The 22,786-nt window shown below is 37.1% G+C and overlaps 1 protein-coding gene across 4 annotated transcripts in view; it reads left to right on the forward strand.

Annotated features, from left to right (window-relative positions):
* gabbr2 (gamma-aminobutyric acid (GABA) B receptor, 2) overlaps window positions 1-22,786 on the forward strand; it is a 184,754-nt gene that overhangs the window by 49,586 nt on the left and 112,382 nt on the right. For all 4 annotated transcript variants that reach the window (XR_008608051.1, XM_055058793.1, XM_055058792.1 and 1 more), the window contains exon 2: window positions 7,320-7,457. Coding sequence is in view for 3 of the 4 variants with exons in the window: in XM_055058793.1 (XP_054914768.1) it covers window positions 7,320-7,457 (138 nt within the window). In the remaining variant the exon portion in view is untranslated. The remainder of the gene's footprint in view (window positions 1-7,319; window positions 7,458-22,786) is intronic.

Below are 22,786 nucleotides of genomic sequence, written 5' to 3' on the forward strand. Positions count from 1 at the left end.
ATGACAGTGCCAGGTTCTGTCATGCAAAGAGGTCCATCAGAGCAGAACACTATATCCACGCATATTTGTATATTTTAAACTTTTTCATATCATGTCATGTTACAGCTGCAGATTTTAATAAATTTTATTGATGCCAACGCAAGCGCACAGAAGCGCATGATTGTCCATAGGTGGGAAAATTGTACATGATCTATGAAATCTGAAAAGCAGCTGAATGTTCTCAAAACAATCATAGGACAGTGTCTGAGTTAATTAGTAACTTCGAATTATACTAATACAGCAAAACAAGTTCTCTGTCTAGGATGTCTAGTAATGTAATTTACTGCGAATAATTTTACTGGGTTTTAAGTTCTTTGTTTGTAGCTTAAGTGAAGGATAACGAGTAACAATTTGCTGAAAGATTTTGTGAAATTGAAGAAACTGATATCCAAATTTCTGCTCATCCCATCATTCCAGTGACAGGTCACATGCGCCGGTATTCACAGTGTGACTACACAACTATATAAAGTCAACAAATCTTCAGCTAACCTAACAATGTATTTACATTTATCTCATTTTGATGTTTCCTCTTTTTTTGTTTTTTTACAAGGGGTATAATTGACCAACAGTGAAACAAATGCATCTTTTAAAACTACATCCACTCTCACCAACAATGGCGTAAAGCATACTTTGTTCCACCAGGTATGAAAATTTGCCGAAACGTCTTCTAGAGGGAGAGAGGGGTTACATTACCAGATGATTGAACATGGAACAAGTTAGCTGAAAATTGAGTAAATATTAATAAAATCTACAAGTTAACCATGCAACAAATCAGAATTATGTGATTTTATTGGCAGGGCTTTAGTTACTGGATTAGATTATTGGAGGTCATAACCCCTAGTTACCTCCCTGCACCCCCCATCCTAAAAAATGTGCTTGCTAACAAATGCCAGTTTGAAAGTACATGCGCTGCATTTTTTTTGCCCCCTGCAAATGTTGCTCGTTGTGATCATCTGTGCTGTTGTCATGAATAAATACAGTATGTGGGCAGAGCGTTCTGCCTCTGACAACATTGCAGCAGAGGCATAGAGACACTAGGTCTCTCAACCTGGTCTTGTGTTCTCTTTGTTGCTTCGGTCTTTCAGCATTTCTCTCTCATGTATGCATAATGCCAGGCCTCAGGTTGCTGATTTGGGGCAGTAATTGGTCATTAGGTGAGGGACAGGTGCAGCTGCCTCTTTTTGCAGCGTTAACAAGGCATTTCATCATGGTTAGCGGCTGCCGGTGCTCTGATCAGCCGTTGTTTTTATGACAATATCAGGTACACGAAAAATGCACATGCCCACAAACAGTACTCATGTTGACACTCTGGTGGTCTCCTCTGACTAATGCTGCATGCAGTGTTGTTACTTTAGAGGATTTGACTCCAAACAGCAGGCAGCATTTTGTCTCCTAACATTTGCTGCTAAATTTTGTTAACCATGTTGAGAGGGTCAGCTGACTGAACACATGAATTAAGGTTTGGTTGAGTTATTACTTCTTATATAAAGAAGCAATAATAATGCAAAAATAATTTTATTTTCTATTATTATAATTGTAAAAGTTTTGTAAACTGTTCTATTTTGTAGCAGTTTTTTTTGTTTGTTTTGTCTTTCAACTTCCATTTAGTCTTGTTGACTGAAAAGTCCAAAAGAGGAGCTTTATACCACATGAGTGAACTCTATTTAATAACTGGGTGATTTCAGGAAGGCAGTTGGTTGAATTTGATGTTACTGAAAGATGTCAGAATGAAAGGAACCAGAGCACAAATAAATGGCAGGCATTTTTATTTTGTATGCTACTTTGCATTGGTCTACCATGTAAAATGCCAATAAAACTCTTTGTTGGGGAACATCACAAAATACGTAAAACTTGTGAGTACTCACAGAAGTACTCGCGTGACAGGAAAGATTTCTGGGTTTTCACACTGTACTTTTAGTTTCAGAAGAATAACCTCAAACACTGAAGCAATCATGCATGCAGACCTCTAAGCATATTCTTTTTATGAGATCAAAAATATTTAATGCAAGCAATTTATCACGTACAACAGCTACACAGTTTTTTGCAACAGCATTCCAAGGACGCTTATAACTTATTGTGATTTATTATCAGAACAAAAGAAAGACAATTGTTATTATATAATGATCAATTGGTGTTTATCTCACTAGCCTCTTGTAAAGGTCGCTGCAAATAAATTGTAGTCAGAAGAAAGTTTAAAGGAGTATCTGAAAATAAAATCTTTGGTAAGTTGTCATAAGCACAAGCGAAATGTCAGACTGGGCACAAGATCTTTACAAAAATGAAGACAGAAAAAGGTTTTCTTTTTGACTTTGAATTCTTGCTCACTTGAAGTTCATTTCTTAGTTTTTGGATCAACATTACAGTGTTATACACCTGTCTTGAATTTCCATTTTCAGGTTCATTTACCATCACTCCCCTCAACATACCCTTTCCTTTGCCATCTCACAACCAGTCAAATAGATTGCTATGGGCGGTATCCCCATTGATTTGCTCCAAATGGCCTCCAAATGCCAGGAATTACATTCCAGACTCAGGGATGGATAGAAGTAAAATGTTGTTGGATTTCTTGCTGATTTGCTGCAGAATTAAGTGATGTTTTGTAACAGTGGCATTTTTGTTTTCTAAATTTTATAGTTTTTAGAGTAAAGATATTTGTTTTCACATTTTGGACAATACAGTTTAACAAATGCTGACACTGAAACTCCAATCTAAATATATTTATTACTTTTACTGGAAAAAGTAATAAATATAATGATTCAAATTTTACATAAAATGTAGTTATTTTGAGAGATCAAAATGTTTGCTCAACATTATAGAACTTTAATAAAAACTTGGATCTAAAAAAGGAGAATCTGAAATGTCAAACTTGGCATTTCAGATTCAGATTCCATTCAAACTAATGTCAGGGTTGGACTAGTTCTGATTGGTTGTTATTTTCCTGGAGATCAGGTGGTGCCCCAATTGGTTATTTATAGTTATGAATAGATCAGAGGTCACACTAGATTTCTTTATTATTTGTCATTTTGACAAAAGGTGTCAAAAAAATTCTATCATAATCTATTTTTACCCATCAAGTTTTAAATTGATAATGACATTTAATCACATTTTATTTTCACTCTGTTTGAATATGAACAGATAACACGCATTATATTAGTATCAGGTTGAATATATTTAACTTCTACTATGCAGTGACAATGTTTTGAAAGGTAGCATTCCATCATTTAAAGTAATCAGAAGTCAGCAATACTCAGTTCCCCTTATTTTCATGAAAAGCACCTTGAAATATCTTGTGTATGAAAATCTACGCACACATATATTTACTTTGACTAGCTTTTTTTTTTTTTGCCTTTCATTACTCATTTTCCACATGATTTTCCTGCTGACTCACACATAACAAATTCAGCTGTGATCCATGTCGAACAATATTGTTAATGTTGGGCCTAAATAACATTCTATGCAATTCCAGAAAGCATAAGTGATGGGAGTTTTACAGTTTCAAAAACAACATCCACAATGGCCTCCATGAAATTTGTATCACGAAAAACGTCCTTTAAGCAACATTCTTGCGAAATCTTTTTTTATATGGGCCATGCTCTGAATAGCTCTCAGGTCGACTTGCCACTGAGAACTAAAGTCGCAGTTTAGAAATCTGCAGGTCAGATACCAATGGCTCAGGTCTGCTTTAAATTTTATCTTATATTTTAGTTTCAATTTAAACTAAAATAATTGAAACTAAAAAATAAGTTTCAATTATATTGAAAATATTTTCACTCTCTGATCAGCTTCAGCAGTTGTGTCAACAAACAAAGTTACACCTTTGAGTTTTAAAATACTTTTATGACTGTAGTAGAGAGCACGTTGATAATTGTGGCTCATGATCTAATGTCCTTACTCAAGTCTTTTTTTTTGTTTCCCTGTCCTTCCTCTGTCCTTACTTTGAGTATCTTCTCTCCTCTTTATACTTTTTTTCCCCTTCTGAGCTCCTTTCACCTCGAGGTTTTCTGTTTGAATTCTGCCTATTCAAACCTCTACAGCATCTCTACAGCTGAATAACTTGATCAGAGTTGTAGTGGTTATGCGACCTAATGAGAGACTAAATATAGCAATTGCTGCAACGGGCCTGCTGCGGCATCCTGGCTCATCTGCTGCCTCAAAGTGTGAATAGTCACACTGTTGGCATGACAACACAGCGGTCAAGGCTTTATGAGCAGTCACAACAGATTGTGTGCTCGTGTGCAAGTTTGTGGGCAAACGTAGTTGGGGATGAATGAAGCAAATTGGAACAAAATACAGTGTTTTGTAAAGAGAGTCCTGAAGAAAGTCCATACTTGTTTGGATGGTTGGACATTATTACTGGAATATGATGCTACTTTTTTTATATATCTTCTTTACTACATTTCACATAATTATGAAATTATTGTTGAGTCAGTGACTGGATTAAAACACAATAGCATAAAACATTTTCCGCCTACATCCCATTGTTACGTTGTAAGTAAATTGGCTTAAGCCTACATCACTGAGACTTATTGTGTTCACTTTGACAAGTTTAGCTGCCCACACTTCTTCTTTGTTGCATGGTAACCAATTGAGTCACAATCCATCAATACCAGCCCACCTTTTCCCTGCCGGCTGGAGAAAAAAAATTGAAGAATAAGCATGTGCTAATGGGATATCTTCTTTAATAGCCTACTGTTTCATTCAGCTGTGTGGCCACGATAAGGACTACCCACTGTGTCTAATCACATCTTCTCTCTCTCATTTCACCTGAGGCACATCTGCAATCAAGTCTATTTTTGACCAGCACTACTGCATGCTTTGCTCTGCTGGGATTCAGAAAGGAAAAGCTTCTATGTGCTTGTACCATGATTAAAAATACATTCACCTCACAAAAGTTTGAAATGACGACGAAGCATCAATCTGAGAATGAGGAGGTGAATATAATATGAAAGGGTTCTCAAATGTGTATATGCACAGAGTTTTTTTTAAATAAGTACATAAAAGTTAAACTCTGAAAAGTATGACATCACACTTCATCTGTGTGTAATTTAATGTTTAATTTAAAAATATAACAGTTTTATGTAGGCGTCTTAAGTTTTTTTCTTTTTCTTTTTAAAGAAAATTAGTGAAGACACCAAACCTTTAGGTTGTATGTTACCGTATCCTAAAATACCAAGAAAACACAATTAGCACATGCACAAGGTCACAGTTAGATATAAATTAATTTAATTTAATAGCTGAATAATTCTGTCATCAGCTGGAGCTGATTTGTTTTATTTTCATTTCTGAATTTTCAGAGCTTTTCTCCTCCAGAAAAACATTTGTGATCCTTGTGTCATTGGTTACTACATCAACAGCTTGATGTAGTAACCATCTAATGGTATTTAAATTGCCTCATCTGTTGGTTTTCTTCTCAAATGTTAAAAAAACCGATCGTGTCCACAAATGCAGGCTTTTGTTGGAGAAAAACAGAAAGAAGTGCATTATACTACTTTTCAAAATTTCACAAAATATAAATACACCAATAAAACCCAATAACATTCACTTAAGCACTGCTTTTGTGTGTCATAAAACACTTTTCAAAAACAATCATCAGCTTTCAAACCTCCAACAACGAGTGGCCCTGTTGGTTAGTGTTTTCATCCAGTCACGGCTTATAGCTATTACGGTCGAAAAATAAAACAAACACAAGCCCACTTGGCATTAATTTATGAACACATCCAGAATTAAGTGGTCAATTGGAAAAAGTGAGCAGGAAAGTGTCTCATGCTGATTGGCATATCATGGTAAACTGCGGATGTCTTGGAATCACAGCAATAACAGTTAGCAGACAATTATGTTGCAATCAGTAGTAACAACACAATCTTTTTACATTGAGTAGTAAAAAGACTGAGGAGAGCTCCTTCTTCTGGTTGCCATGGTAACATGAAATGGGTGCATTATGTAGCACCGAAACAGAGGAGAGTTGAATCAAAGCCTCTGAGCTAGATGGTTTTACTGGTGTTTTAGCGTACGCACACACACACACACACACACACGCACACACACACACACACACACACACACACACACACGCACACACACCCCACATCCCCCCCCCAAACACACACACACACACAAACACGCACACACACACGCACACACGCCACACACACACACACACACACACGCACACCCGCACACACACGCCACACACACACACACACACACACACACACACACCACACACGCACACACACACACACACACACACACACACACACACACACACACACACACCCCTACATCCCCCCCCAAAACACACACACACACAAACACACACACACACACGCACACACACACAACACACACACACACACGCACACACACACACAGCACACACCCCTACATCCCCCCCCCAAACACACACACACAAACACAACACACACACACACGCACGCACACACACACGCACGCACACACACACGCACACACACACGCACCCACACACACACACCCACACACACACCCCCCCACACACACACCCACACACACACACGCACACACACACGCACACGCAGACCCCCCCCCACACACACACGCACACCCACACACACACCCCCACAGACACGCACCCACACTCACACACGCACACACCCCCCCCCCCCCCACACACACACACACACACACCCACACCCACACACACATGCACACACCCAACACACACACCCCACACGCACCCACACCCACACACACCGCACACACACACACACACCCACACACAGGCACACACACACACACACACACACGCACCCCCCCCCACACACACACACACACACACACACCGAAGTGCTTAAAGCAAATCTTAGCATTTATGTTGCTACTTACACCATTTACATGCCACAGACTCTATGCCTATGCACAAGATTTATCATTAATGTGTCGGCTGTGTTTATATTCTATCACTGGATTAAACTGAAATTAGTTTTATTTTTCCTCATTGCTTTTGAAATATTGTTTCAAGGCACAGAATTTGTGATGAATACTTTTGATCCCTGTTAGTGACGAATCATCTGGCGACATGATTCTGATGCAGTGTAATCTGATTACACTTAGAATTAAATGCATCTAACTGGATGAGAGGAGGGCGCATTTTCTGGAACCAAAGCTACTTTTTTTTCATCATAGTTTGAATTACTGATATTGTCATAAAGTCTAATCAAACTCTTTCTTTTTGTTCCCTCCTTGTGTTCCTCTAATTCCCCCACCCCTACTTTCCCTCTCCACTCTGTCTGTGTCTGCAGTGTGACAATGCTAAAGGACTGAGGGCCTTTTTTGATGCCATATGCTACGGTCCCAAACATCTGATGATCTTCGGAGGTGTGTGCCCTTCTGTGACCTCCATTATTGCAGAGTCTTTGGAGGGCTGGAATCTGGTTCAGGTAGGGGTTTGGTGGATATGTGAGCACACATAATGTGCATGTGTGTGTGTGTGTGCCACACTGTTGATACATCCTGTCACATGGCATGTTACTTAATAATATACAAACTTTAAGAGAGCTCAAGGCCTCTCTCCTTTTGCTATATTTCACAAATATTGGCTTTACTTTTTAATACATTTTTTCTGTACAGTTTCCAAATGCTTTCACAGCTAATATTTAAAAACTGGCTTAGTGGGATTTTTGCCACAAGCTTGAACTAGATCTGTTGAGCTAATTACCTACTTTCATATTTTGCTATTCATTTACACCAGCCTCTGATATTGACATTTGTGGGTATTAGTTCAGCGCAGCATCAAGACTGCACACTTGGAAAATTAAAAACCTTTAATTCTTACATTTTGCAAACTTTTGACCCCCGGAGCTCTGGCTCGCTGTGTCTTTGACTCTGCTCTGTACGTAGCAGAGAGGGAAACTGCCTCTTTCTAAATAAATCATTTAATTTGTTGTAAACCTTGCAAAGGTTATCGAGCGTTGATAAGGAGGGAGGAAGCTTGGGCTTGTAAGAGAGAGCATAATTGAAGAGCCTGCATTTTGAACTGAATGTCACAGAACGTTTTACATTTCTCCTGCTTGCAGTTACCTACAATCTGCTTCTCTTCATATTGCTCTTAGCTCATTATTTTTCTCTTAAGAGGAAAAATATCAACAAGGAAAGGTGATAAAAGTTGGGCATGTTTGGGTTAGTTTTTTTTTTTTTCTCAGTGGTAATACCAGTCTACATAGTAGGTTCAAGTCATGACTAGTTTGAGGTGTCCTTAGACTTGTATGCGTGTTTGCTCCACTCTCAGTTTTTATTAGTTTGTTTGAGAATGATACCTCTGAGAGCAGCAGAGGCACTCTTTTGCTTTAAAGAACACACTGTTTGGAGCAATTTGTTCTCCAGAGCACTTTACCCAGTAAGGTCTTCTTTGCTATCAATACAAATACTGACACCAACAAATTGAGGCCAGCCTTTTCCCAAAATACACATTGTGTGGCTGCCTCAGCACATTGCATCAAGTGATTTGGTGAAACCAGAGTTGCATACTAATGGCTACCAAGATAAGAGTTTCGCAGAACCTTGCAAAAAAAATTTATGTTTTTGTTTTGTCTGCATTTTTTTATTCTTTAACACAGTGCAAGCTATTTTCTGCTGTCACTACATTACAACTACAAATTCCTTCAAAATGTATTGGAAATTTAATAATATGGACAAACGCAAAGTATGAATATGAAAGTATCCAGTATGAAATCAAGAAGATGCTCCCTAAAAATGAATTGCTAAATAAATGTCTTAAGAAGCAGAAACCTGGCGTGTACGGTGAATACCGGGAGGAATGATCAAGTTGAAAAATACTTTTGCATTGCATGTATTACCTGCTGATACGGGAAGTGGCAGACATTGCAAATAACTTGATAAGACTGTACCAAAGGATTGGGCAAAATCAATAATCACAGCAACACTAGCACAATAGGGGCAAGGGTATACCACACCTAACAAGATCCAACATGCAGGTTGGGCAAAGATGCCCATGAAACAGTCCAGAACTTAGTACCTGGATCCCGGCAGGTAAAGCATACACGTAATCACGTGCTTTGAATATTGCACAGGAACATTTTGCTAAGAATGTGCTGGAAGTCCCACAGTCTCAGAGTGAGACTCCACCAAGAATGGCAAAGCTAAAATTCTTTCTAATCTAGACTGATGAGCAGGTAATGGTTAACCAACTGAAAATCAAGTAAGTGCATAAAACAAAAAAGAGATTAATACTACGGGGTTTACACTTAATTGTATCTCTTCAATACAACTCAACTTTTAGATTGCTAAAATAACATAAAATCTGATTGATCAACGAGTAAATTTCAAATATCCTTTCTCTTTTTTGCATTTCATTAATTCAATGCAATTAGTAAATTTATAGTACATTAATGACTAAATCTGAACATATCTTTTTAGTGGAGAGACTTGTATTCCCAACTTTGACATCAGATACAGCTTTAAGAGATTATAATAGTTTTAAGCTAGAATAATGTTATTGTTTCAAGGAGAAAAAGAAAAAATACAGAACAGCCTGTCCGAACCATATGCCAGAAGGTCAGATAAGTGGATCTTGCACCTCGCAGCTCTCCTGTCTTCCTCCTATTTTGTTGTAATCAAGTTTTAAACTTTATATTTCTATCCAATTGCTGACAAAAGTTATAATTTTTGCTTTCCATGGTGATTAAATCAGCCACACTTAATAAGCTCATCATTACAACATCAAAACAGAAAGCTAGCAGGATGTTATCTACAGAATCTATAGCTGAGAACAGTCACTAAAGAAAATAAAGAAGACGGTCAATCATTCAGTCATAAAAATTGTTTCAATTAGTGGTGGTACCTAAGGAAGTGCCAGGCTCAACTGAAATAAACTCATATTGCATTATCTTCACAAAGGCATGAGTTCGCCTCTGGATGTAAATAAAACTGTTATTTTTGTAAATGTGTTTTAGAAGTTCAATGTAGTTAAAAATAGCTTAAATGGCAAGCAGTAGAAAACAAGGGCATGGAAATAAGCATGATTTTTAGCTATAGTATCATTAGACAAAAAGCAATTCTGATGTTTCATTTAAAAAAATAAAATAAAATTTTTTTAGCTTGCTTCCTGAAACTAATTCCACCAAGCAGAAATGCTTATTTCAACTGCTGTCTGGAATCCCTAATATCTGCTGAATTTTGAATTTATCTTTACAAATGTTAAATAGCAGATGGTATGTTTTATACATTCTAGCATTAAAACAAATTGACATGTTTGTTGGCCAAATACAAATTACTTGCCAAGAACAATTTCTGTTTTCATTGTGTTCTGTTCTTGGCTCCAAAAGATTTAAAAAAAATAATAATAAAAAAAATACATTTTAATCTTTTCTCTGGGGGCTGGATTACGGAGATGTAACCTCATAAGGTTGAATTATTTGGATAACACAAGCTTATAGTCTCATAATGACTGGTTAAATGTCATTTCAGATGGTTTTGTAAAACCCATCTGAAATAAAACGTGTAGATCCTTTTTATACATTATAAGTATTAGTCACTGGCCATGAAGTAGAGTAGGTATTGTAAATTTTACGTATTTGTTAAAAGAGTCACCGTGTTGTTATTCCATAGTATGAGACAGACAACTAAGATTGAGCTCCTCCACCACATCTCAGTGCTACTTTAGTGGTCTGCAGAAATGCATCATTGCCTGTTGCAAAAAAGAAGTTTATCCACCATCATAGTGGTGGTAAAAGTCCTGACAGGGTCTGTTGTGGTGAACCAGCTGTAGTATAACAGAAAAAAGTGGGAGGGTGTGAGCAGTGCATACATGAGATTGATTGACAGCGCTATGACCCTGCTCTTGCTCTGATTGGTTGTTTCTGCCCAGGTGCCCAGGACCATAAATTATTATTATTATTTTTTTTTTTAGAAAATCATCTGTCTCATATTGTACTGTAACAACGTCGTAATGGTCTTAACAATTTTGCCAAAAACTATGTTTTTTTTAATAAAAAGTATATCCTTTAACATTTTTTAACTTGCCAGGAAAAACGAGGGAAATAATGAGTTTTATTTAACTCGAATTTTGTGACAAAACTGGTTTAGCATCATTTGCCTTGGAGTAAAACTTTAAGAAAAGTTTTACATTGACTCTTAGTATAATACATCTTTTTGAAACCATTGAACAGACACTGATATTTTCAAGGAATAGCTGAATGCTTCCTGTTAGCACATTTTGGCCAACATCTGGACGTGGATCTAATGTTTGCCTCTATGTTGGCCTCCTTTTTCTTGTGTGCTGACTGTATCGATTGTTGTTGCCTCATTAAATCAGGCAGTTTAAAGTCAGACCTGCATCTCCAAAATCTGTTAAAATTTTCTGGGTTTTTAAACGTCTTGAGGGTCTTCTTTTCCTCCCAAGTTTCTTTCTCACTCTGCCTGAGTGCTACACTGGATGCTTCAATAAAACATGTAATGCCTAGCACTGCAGTATTCTGCCTCACTTACGTCAAATCCTCATGTGTACCATATCAATATTTCATCACTTCCAAAGTTTAGGATAAAATCTCTGTGCAGTGCAGAGCCAGATCCTTATTTTTTAATGTATCCTGGGTAAATGAGAAACAAATTTAATTAGACTGCTTTTTTTAACCATGAAAGTAAATTATATGACTTTTGTATTATTACAAATATTGATCAAAAACTAAATGATCTATATTATATGCAATGTTTCAATCATTTATTGTAACTAATTCTGAGCATCCATCTGTACTTGCCTTTTTGAAAAAAAGCACTGTACCTGTGTTACCCTACTGAAAATATGCACATGCAGGTAACATACAATTGTTCTTCTATTTTATTTATTTTTTGCTTTTGTTCAGAAATGGTTAGCAAAAAAATTCTCTCCTTCAATTCATTGATATTTGCTAAGTTTTACTATTGTTTATTTATTTTGCCAAGGCAGTGTTTTAGAGAAAATGGATTAATTGTGCCCCCATTTCTCACAGTTTGCATTTCACAACTTTTACAGTCCTTTGATTGTTGAGGACTGTAAAACAAGTCCCTGGCGCAGCAAGGTGATGTTCTTGCAATTTTGAGTGCAGCCTCTGTGTCTAATCTTAGGACTTAGAGCTCACTTCCCAGATAACTTTTCTCCTTTGGCAGTTCTTTACTTGCCTCATTAGTGGTAGAAAACTATATTTATATTTTCCCATCTGTAATCAGAGGCAAAATGCTCATACCTGCTGCACTTACTAGGTGCCTTTTGCATGTATTTGCATTCTAAATGAAGCGCTGAAAAAGAGCAGATAGCAATATTTAGAGGTGAGGGTCAGCATTGCTCAGCAATGAATTATGCACCTTTACTCTCCAGTGTGCATTCAGAAAGATTTTTAGTGTCCTCTCTGATTTTAGTCTGCCGTCTCCTTCTATAAACAGCCTTGATATTGCCTTTTATGTTCAGCTCTGACTTTTGTTCAACAATCAGAGGTCTGTAAAAGGTGAAAAATAGAAACATTCCGGTTAACTTCTTGCTGAGCTGGTCTCTGAAGACTTGATGATAAACCATTTATCTTCATATTTGCTTTACTGCTACTTGTGTTTTTTGCTGACCATCAGGTCCACTCTTGGGGATTAATTGCTGACTCTCTCTCATTTCTCTCAGATTGTAGCTTTGGGAAAAGTCAGGATTCTTAAGGATGCCTGTTAAGCCACATTTTTTAGTTTCTCAAAGTTTATTACTGTGACCAAAGCGAAGCAGAAGGCAGGATCCCTCTTTTTGTGTCAGTCATTTTAGGTCTATTTTGATGAAGTAATTTGCTATCAGCTGCACAGGTCCTGGGTTCGATTCCCCATCCGGGGTCTTTCTGTGTGGAGTTTGCATGTTCTCCCTGTGCATGTGTGGGTTCTCTCTGGGTACTCTGGCTTCCTCCCACAGTCCAAAAACATGACTGTTAGGTTAATTGGTCTCTCTGAATTCTTCCTAGGTATGGTTGTTTGTCCTGTCTGTCTCTGTATTGCTCTGCTACAGACTGGCGACCTTCCAGGGTGTACCCCGCCTCTCGTCCGGAACGTTAGCTGGAGATAGGCACCGGCACACCTTTGACCCCCCTTAGGGAGAAGGGTGTGCTATCACTAATGTTTACACTTTTAATCATATTCTAGTTTTAAACACAAAAGTAAAGAAATCCATTGGCATTTAACACTGAACGAAGATACATAAACCTGCTTTACAGACAAATGTGAAAAAAAAAACAAAAACAAAAAAAACTTCTGCTTCAATTTGTCTTGATGCCCCATGGCACAAACAGATGTAAAAAAAAAAAAAAACAAAACAACAAAAAAAAACAATTATGTTTCTGTGTGCATCATTGAAACAGTTATTTTTCTCATCTATGCCTCCATCCTCGTAGAATACACCAGGGTGTAGTAGGAGAGTTCACGCTCTCTGTTGTGCCCGTTCACAGTTCTGAATACACGCAATCTGACAGGAAACACAGTCATTTGCTAATTACCAACATTTGTTGAATGCATCCAGTTAACATGTTGCAACCGTCAGCGTCACATATTGAATAAACACACTTCTTCAAAGCCACTAATAAAAACGAGGGCTTTCGAAGAATCTCTTGCTGCTTTGCTTCTTCCTTTTGAAGTGGAAACAATGACTATAAAACAGCTTCTTAACCCTTTACAGACTCTTTTGACACCAAAGTCTATGAACAAAATTCAAAAGGAATCCAACATGAGAACATACTGATTTCCACCCTTGCATCTGAATGTTATTATTCAGGAGTTTTCAGAAAGGGGAGAAAGTGGGTCTTATGCTGATAATGTCGGCGGTACCTACTGGTCACCATCAACAATAAAATAGACATATTCGCAACCTATTTTTGTTTATTTTGAATAGAGTTTTAACTACGGAGTGCTCCTTTGAAGGTTAAGATACACTCTTACATCTATGATCTATTTCCATTGCCCTCTTTTCTCTTTGGGGGGTCTTCAGCTTTGATATAACTTATTTAGGTCAGAAGTTTCATAGGACTTTGAAGCACAAGCTGTGTGTATTCTTCAAGATGGAGCTGAAGCTTCCAGGAAAAAAGATGCAAGTAGATGTTGCTATTTTTAGGTATTTGACAATTAGTGGTAGAAGTAAGTCAACAATTTTCAAAAGAAAGTTTAAGATCTTTTTTGAGGCAACATCACATTTCTTTTTATGCGTTGGCTCCATGAGTTTAACAACTAATTTTATTGGCCAACAAAAAAATCACAAAGATGTCTGTTCTCAGTTTACCTTCTTCTGTTTTTGAATGTTTTTTTTTTCTTTTTTCCTAAGATGGGGACATGGAGAACCTCATTGAACTAAGAATTTGTGTATGAAATGTGCTGCTCAGTGGCTGGTGTTTGGAACATCCTTTGAAACTCCATCAAAAACAACGGCTTGCTGAGCAATTGGACATCAAAGAAGACCCAGCTCCATTACAGGCCATTAAAACCATAACGGCTGCTTGGAAAGATTGAAGCGTAGAAGATCGATAAAGGGCAGTTTAACTGTCTGACACAGCTCACTAATATGTGAAGCATCATCTCCCATTCGGAGGCAGCCAAAGGAGGAAAGAGGGGGGGGAAAAGAGGACGAGAGGACAAACTTAGAGGGCGAGAGAGAGGATATGGAAAGAGACTCTTATTATCACAGAGTGCTTTTGATCTCCTATTGCTGCTCTTTGTCTTCTTCTCCCACCCATGCCTCATGTACTGTAGTCTTGTGCGGGATGATATAACCTAATTTCACAGTAGCTTGATTAGCATTTTGGATCATTCAAACCCTACAAGCAGAACACATGGTGCAACTAAATTGAAAGATTAGCATTACACTCAGAAATTACTCCTGAAACACATTCTCTAACTTGATAAAATCTTCAACAATAAAAATGCATGTACTTTGATTTGAAGGCTTTAGAGCCAAATTAAATCTCTTGGCAGCAAGATAAATAAGAACACAAGTGACAACTCAATGTGCATTAAAAAACCTGATTTACGCCTGCTCAGAACATCCAGTTGAGTATTGCCGTCTGACTGGGGAAGAGATGCAATTGACAAACACCAAAAAAATTCTCTCCAACTTCTTTCTCTACTTAATATATTCTCTCTCTGCTGCCAGTTTCTGCCCATCCTTTCTCCCTGTTTTATCTTCTTTCCCAATATCTGGGCATCTGGATGTGGATACGCTATGTATGTCTGAGAAAAATAGCAAGTTGTATTATTTAATTCCCTGTTGTAGTCACTGAATCCTATAGATACAGTTCAGGTCAGTAGTTTACATACACTCATCAACACGATACTTGAACATTCCAGTTTTAAAAGTTGACATTGAAAAAGAAAAAAAAAGTATTGATGGATAAGAAAGTAAAAAATTTTCTTTATTATTTTGTTTTTCTTTCTGATACAAATTAGAAATAAGTAGTGTGCATTTTTTTTTACAACAAAACATCTGCTACAATTGCAGTTCCACATTTTAATGCTTTTCATCATTCAAGGGGTGAATCATTCAACCATCTTTTTCAACCTGTTGTGCATTAAAAATAACCACATCACTTGCAGAAATGAAGTCAACGATGTGATTTCTCACTGATAGAGTGAGATTCTGTTGTAGCTTTAAAGAAGCTAATATACTCTGATCAGACATAAAGCGCAATGTGAGTAAATACGTTTCCACTTTTTGGTTTTTATTGCTCCTGCTGAGTTTATGATATCATTATTTGCAAGTACAGTAAGGACAGCTGTTACCTGGTTAGCCTGCTTGATGGACATGTTGAGACCAGAATATTATTTGTGCTCTGTGCTTTCATGGGACACAAAAATGGAGCAAAAAGAGATGCAAATGTCTAAAAAAACTAGGTTGATGCAGCATAATGTTTGCAGATGACAGCATCAGTCTTTTAAAAGGTTTTTTATTTTTTATGAAAACATCAGCCCAACAGCTTCACTCTTCTTGAATCACAAATCCCAGTGCCAGTTGGTGGAGTTTTTGAACAGCCGTGACAATCAGCCTCAGTCTTAGGAAGACAAACAGTTACTCAAATACATACATAAACAAAACTTGTATGAGTAGAAAGGCAGAAATAGATATGTGATAGAACAGTTTAACTGCAGATATTCTTATGTTGCATTTTCTTAACACCTTGTACGATCTCATAGCGATTTGTATCTCATAGCTTACTTATTTTAATCTTTGTTTTGATGAGTTCAGTAATAAGTGGAATTTCCTTAAAGGACTTGTGACATGAAAAAAAATTCAACACCTTTTCCCCAAGGGTCAGTTTCCACTTTGCTCTAATTATGTTCAAATTTATAGTACCAATCAAAGGCATCTCTTCTGTATTGTTAATGTGGGATGATCATCCCAAACTACAGTCTCAGTAGTTTGGGATGCTAAGTCAAGTCCAGCTCTCTTGCCTGTCATCAATTCAACTTATTCTTCCACATGTTCAAACTCAGTATTTATCCCCTAAATAAATTGGGTTTGTTCTAGAATTTGTATTAAATGTTGATTTGATAAAAGTAAACATCACTAGAAAGGAGATTCATTTGATTTTTATATTATGTAGTACATATTTTGCTTGGAAACATACAGAGGGAACTTTGTGGTCAGATTGTTGTGGTCAAGTGGCAGCAAATCTGGTGCGTGGGGATGGCATCTTATCCCCGATTTGTTCCTGGTGCACACCTTCAAGACTTAGCCTTAAGAGAATTTGTAGCAAGAGGTAAATAATTTTGTGTTTTGATGTTACTTTTTTGCCACTGTGTCTGTTGTACTGATAGCATCACAGCTCTGGCTGCAACTAAAAGGATCTTACCACGCACTGAAACAAAAATTCAAGCCACTGGTGATAAATCAAGGCTACTTGTAAACAGAAATATTGTTATCGGTCACAGATACTAAATAGCCCACAAAGGGCCACTGTAGAAAGTTGTTTTATCAAGAAGGTCAAATGGATAATGTATTTTACGTTTACATATTTAACAGTGATGAGCGAGGGGAACTATGATTAATCTTATCATTAACTATGCACTTTTTGTATTTTATATAACTATTTACTCAGGTTAGTTCCATTTAGATCAAAGATCCCCATTGAAAGGGAGACCTAGTAGCATAATAACAACAAAAATAAACATTAAAATTTTGTCACAGAAAACCCTCACACAGTGTGAGACAGTGCACTGCAAAGATATCACATTTTTATATCTGCGATTGTGACGTCCATGTGTAAGAGACAAGGAAACAATAAGGGATAGGAGGACCACAGTTGGTCATAAGTTTTGACGCATGCAAAGATTACGGAGTAAAGTGTTCATGCACAAGTCAGGACTTCAGAATTGTCTTTAGTAAAATCCTACAAGAATTTTCAGGATTTTTTAATCAAACTAATTATGCTTCTTAAAAGTCAAATAATTGTCAATTCATATTCCTAGGCTATTTGCTTTTTACTTCTAGTTAACATTTTCTCATTCTGTGTAGATCTCACAATTTTTGAAGCAGTGAAAAGCATACATTTTGCTAATAATATTGTGGGAGCATGATTTTAAAAAAATAAGCCCATATTTTAGCATCTCTGTGTGATCCGTAATCTGTGAAAAAATATGCAAATATTTGTATTTAGAGTGCATGATTCCCTCTGACTGCAATGAGTGGGAAACGTTCTCAGAGTTCTGCGCCAGTTAAAGATTATTGCAGAAAATGTGAGGCTGCCAGTGTCAGACTACTCCATATTCATAGAGAGATTACACAGATTGTTAGAAAACATGCTATTACAGATGAGGTAGCCATGAAAACATAATTGTGACAGGATGGTCAAGAAAGCAGTTCCTTGTATAAGCTCAAAGGATCACACCTGCTATAAAACTGAAATGCTTTTCCCCACTTTGAAGCAACCCACCAATGTTCAGTTTTAGGGATCCTTGGGATCTTAATCAGACAAATAGGGCTGTCTTCATTCAGCAGAAATAGGTTTATTTAATAGACATTTAATGATTGAAATTTTGTAGTGGACTGAACAATGGCATCACTGGGTAACTTACTGTGAAATTTGTTGACTTGTAAATGTTTGGTCGTTCTGAGCAGCAGTGAGAACTAGACAGTAGGGTTCTGACCTTAGCAGACAAAAACTATATATGTTTTATACATAAATGCCTGAGAAACATGCCACGGCTCGGTTTGAAATTTTAATTCGAACCTTTTAGTGGTGCGCTGGCAGGAGGACCCGAGAGACAGAGTTGGAAGAGCGGCATCGCTAGCTCATTAGAACTGAGTGGAATTTGTCTATCCCTGAATGTCTATCTCTTCCCACAAAGCATGCACACATCACATAAGTAGAGACTAAAACACACAGAGACACTCTGGTGGAGACGTGATCGCCTGCAGTGGCCAGAGAAATAGAAAAAGATTGCTAATACTCAAGATGCACAACACACACACAGTTGAATGAATACATTTATCTGACTAACACTAAACTCTATAAGTTGGCAGAAGGAAACAGAAAAGTGGGGCAGGATGTTCTTAAACACTGAGCGGTGATCGCACATATGGTCTGATTTTTTTATATATTTTGTTTTGAGCTACACACACTACCTGCGTAGATGCAGTGTAACACTGTGTCATCACGTAGATGTATAACTGTGGCACAAGAAGTCAGTTTGTGATTGATGGAGTGTAATTGTACATCCAGATGCATGTGAACTGTTTGCTGTCATTTTGTCTCCTTTCAGCTGCTGTTATTTTTGATTACTTCTGTCAGCTCCGATTTAATGATATGACTTTTAAATCTGTCAGCTCAGATTTTCTAAAACACGGAACCTGTTTGGTTTAATTTCATGTCATTAGCTTCAGGTTTTTGTACTTTTTCATAAAATTGGTATGATGTCTATGAAATACAATTAAGATGTGTCTTTAATTGTAGAATTTGCAGAATAACAGCAACTTGTACCCAGGAAGAGGTTAAGACTGTGCTTAACGTGCTTACTAAAAAGTACTGAAGCAGAGCTGTAATGAATGTACTAATGCTTCAGGTTAATGTGCCAAGTTCAGCAGGGTCACAGGCTCAGTGAAAAGGCTTTGCCTGAGCTTGTAAAATATAGCGGCTGCTGTAGTGCCTGCCAGATGGGAGGCGAGGAAGACGTCCATTGTTTGCAATCAGTTGCATCTTTAATGATGCATTCTGCCCTGCCCTTGGAGATAGAAAGGGAAATGCGGTTTGAAAGTCGGTGAATGTGATCTGATGAGGAGTTTTCACCTCCAGATGAAAGACTTTCTGAAGCAAACGCTCAGTTTCAGTGGATATTAACTTATTTTTTAAGATCTTTACCTTATAAATGGCTTACTGACAATTGGCATCACTGTGTTGAAAGAAATGTTTGTTGGCAGTAGATGACAAGGCCTTATAAAGATCTCATTCAGTTATTGTGAGTCACTGAAAAGTTTGTTTACTTTTCTATTTTTCTCTTTACAGAATTCTCTTTAAAAAATAACAATGGACCAATTCTTTGTTGAAGTGAGAACACTGAATATAGCAATCACTAGATTGTGCCAGATAAAAGGCTAATACTATTCTTTTTTTATTTCAACTGGTTGAAGAGGTTCAGTGAAGTCTAATCAGGTTGCTACAAATGGCAATTTGTGAAGAATGATTAGGCTCCCTCTAGTTTCATCTCTAGTGCAACAAGATGGGTCACAGATTCTCATGGATTGTATAGAGATCACCAGTGTGCAGAATATTACTACAGTTCAGCAAGTAGAAAATGCCTTATTTCTGTCAGATTTTAACTTTTAGATTTTATAAATCATTTTTATTAAGCCTAAATTAAAAAGTAGTTCTAAAGACTCAAAACTTCAAAGGGGTAAAGTCTGCACAAGTATTCATGACTGTTGACATTAAGTGTCGCTACGTGGGTAATTGTAAATAAAAGTCATGTTATAGAATAATCTGCATCTACAAAATAGCATTGGCTGCTGTCACTCAGAGGCATTGTTGTCATTTGTAATGCATAGTTTACACAACACAGATGTAATGTGAGAGAATGATGAGGTGGTAATTCTGTTCTCTTCCATCTTTTTCAGTGATGGATAATTTTAGATATAAGCAGCTGATGAAATTACATCACAAAGCAATATACATGGATGTATTATTAACTCAGCAGAGTTGCAATACAGTATGAAAGCACATTTGTAGTTCTATTAAATACAACCCACAGTCTCTCAACTTGTTGATGAAAAGAAAGAAATATCATTCCTTATAGTTGCTTCTGCAACAAGTATTAAAATATTTTTTCTTTATTTTGTATTGCGCCTTGGTTCCAGATGGAGTACAGGACTTTGTTGAAAATGTGAAAATGATTGGTTGTTTTTGACCAGGAGCTCTGTATTTCTGCAGATTGAAATAGTAGCAATGCGAGAAGGTGAAGTAGCTTGATTTTCTTTTCTTTCATTATCCATCTCATATTGCACTGTGATGACATAGTGGCCATTTAAACAAATATGTACATCTTTTCGGTGTGTCAATTGAGTTTCAGTTTAGTTGTGATGCTTTTCTTTTTCCAACTCCCAGTACTTCTATTTTGTATTCTCTAATGATAGTTTTTCAAAGCTTCAGTTATACAGAAGAAGGCATAATTTGCTGCTTGGGTGTTTCCATATTTTTATGAAAATACTGTTGTTCTGGAATCTAGTATTTCCAAATGCTGATCACATTTATTAGTCACTTCTCGACTTGAGAAATCTCAGAACTTTTATCTGGTTTGTTTGATAATATTTAGCCTGTCTTGCTTTATTTTTTGCTCCTATCAAAAATAAAAATCAATATAAAGCTCTAGATTACCTACTCTGACAATATGGAGCTAAAAAAATAAAATGGGTGCTAAAGTCCTTAATCTCTGGAAACACTGTGAAAGGTTGTGAAGGAAGATGTGAGAAGTGGGATTTCCTTGGCTACGTTACCTGATATTTACTGCTCAATAGGTTAGCGCCATGGGGGTCACTGCTCCCTGTGGTGTAACGCTGTGCATTTTTAAAGACACAGAACAGGCTAAGCAGCAGGATACCAGATGCCTCCCACAGCATTAGGAAAAGCGCACAAACACAGCTCTGCTGACCTTTCACTCAGATAAACACCATTAAATATGAAAAAGGACATAATTGAAAGTAACCACCAGCACTTTTTTCTTTTCACCCACATTGCATAGGTGCATTAATACTGAAGAAAATCACAAGACATCCAAACACCATTGAGCTCACCACTGATAATAATCTTGACATTTCCAGTATTGTCATGAGGACACATTGCAAACATGAAGCTTTGGATAGTGTGTCATATTTCCAACAAGACCCATTTCAAACATTAACCAGTGACAAATTTTTTTACTTAGTATATAGAATAAAAACCTGTGAGAACAACTACAAACTGCATCCAATTGTTAATTTATTCACATCTTGCAAAGTTTACCAGGTAATGGTTTAAATTATAAGACATTTGACAACCTCTGCACAGAAAAACAGAAAGACAAAGCTTGGAATTGGCTTACCATCGCAAATTTTAGCTTAAATAGCAGTTTCTACAAAACAGCAAACAATATTTTAATTCTCCAAAACAAATCTTAACTTGTCTTATGCATTTTTTTAAATTTTTTATGAAGAGCATGTTTTTCACATATTTATTAAAAGGGTCACCACATTGTGATTGTAAGTTATGGCAGATAATCTGTGCTATGATCGATGACCTCCACCTCCTCCCATCAGAAGAAATGAACCAGGCAAGACCAAAAACAACCAATCAGAACCAGGAGGAAAGTCATAGATTATAGTGGTAAATGTGCTAATGACATAGAAACAACTATCTGTTACAGGAAAAAAAAACATTTATTTGCTGTCGTCAGTGGTCATGCTAACAAGACTGAGCATCCACAGGCATGCTAGCTGTATGTTGTGACAGATAGTGTTTTAAATCTAGAGTACTATTACTCGCCTTTGTGTCTGCTGCTGTCTGCCCTACTTGCTGTACACTGGACTAGTTAGCTGTTTCATCATCTGTGAGCACTGCTGATTAACCCAATTAGGCTCACTGGGTGGAGCTTAATTAGCTGCAGTCCAGGTGCTTGTTGGTTTTGGGCGAGTCAGGTTGCCCTACCAGCTGATTTTTTTTTTTCATAACCAAGCCATAGACATGACTAAAACTGCCACAGAAAAACAGTAAACCATTACCTTTAGCTTCAGTACTTTTTTTTTTTTTTTTTTTTTTTTTTTTTAGAGTTTTGTACACTCTAGTCCCCTTTATTGAACAGTGATAGACAGGAAAGATGGAGCAGAGAGAAGTGAAAGACATGCAGCAAATGGACCAAGACTCAGCAACCCTTTTAAACTAATTTCAAATGATAGCAACTCTGAAAACGGGGGAAATTGTTAGAGTTGAGCTTTGGTGATTGGAAATGCTACAAGATTGACAGAGTAAGCATGGAGCTGGAAAAGATATTTCAATTGAGCTGGTGTTTATCCTGCAGAGGTAAACTTTGATTTCTTGCTAGGTGGTGGCATTTTTCCGTTTCCTCCACCACCAGTAATCGGCTTAACTGATTTAATTATGGGGTAAGGTTTGAAACCTTCAACACATATCTTTCCTTAAATAAGTATTCAGAGATTATGAGGGTTTGAAATTCTGCTTCTCAGCACTTAATATTCTCTCTTTTGCATGGACATTAATAAAACCTTTTAACCTAAACCAAATATATT

This window comes from Poeciliopsis prolifica, unplaced genomic scaffold (assembly GCF_027474105.1).
Source record: "Poeciliopsis prolifica strain line A6 unplaced genomic scaffold, Auburn_PproV2 SCAFFOLD052, whole genome shotgun sequence".
In the NCBI taxonomy this organism is placed as follows: domain Eukaryota; kingdom Metazoa; phylum Chordata; class Actinopteri; order Cyprinodontiformes; family Poeciliidae; genus Poeciliopsis; species Poeciliopsis prolifica.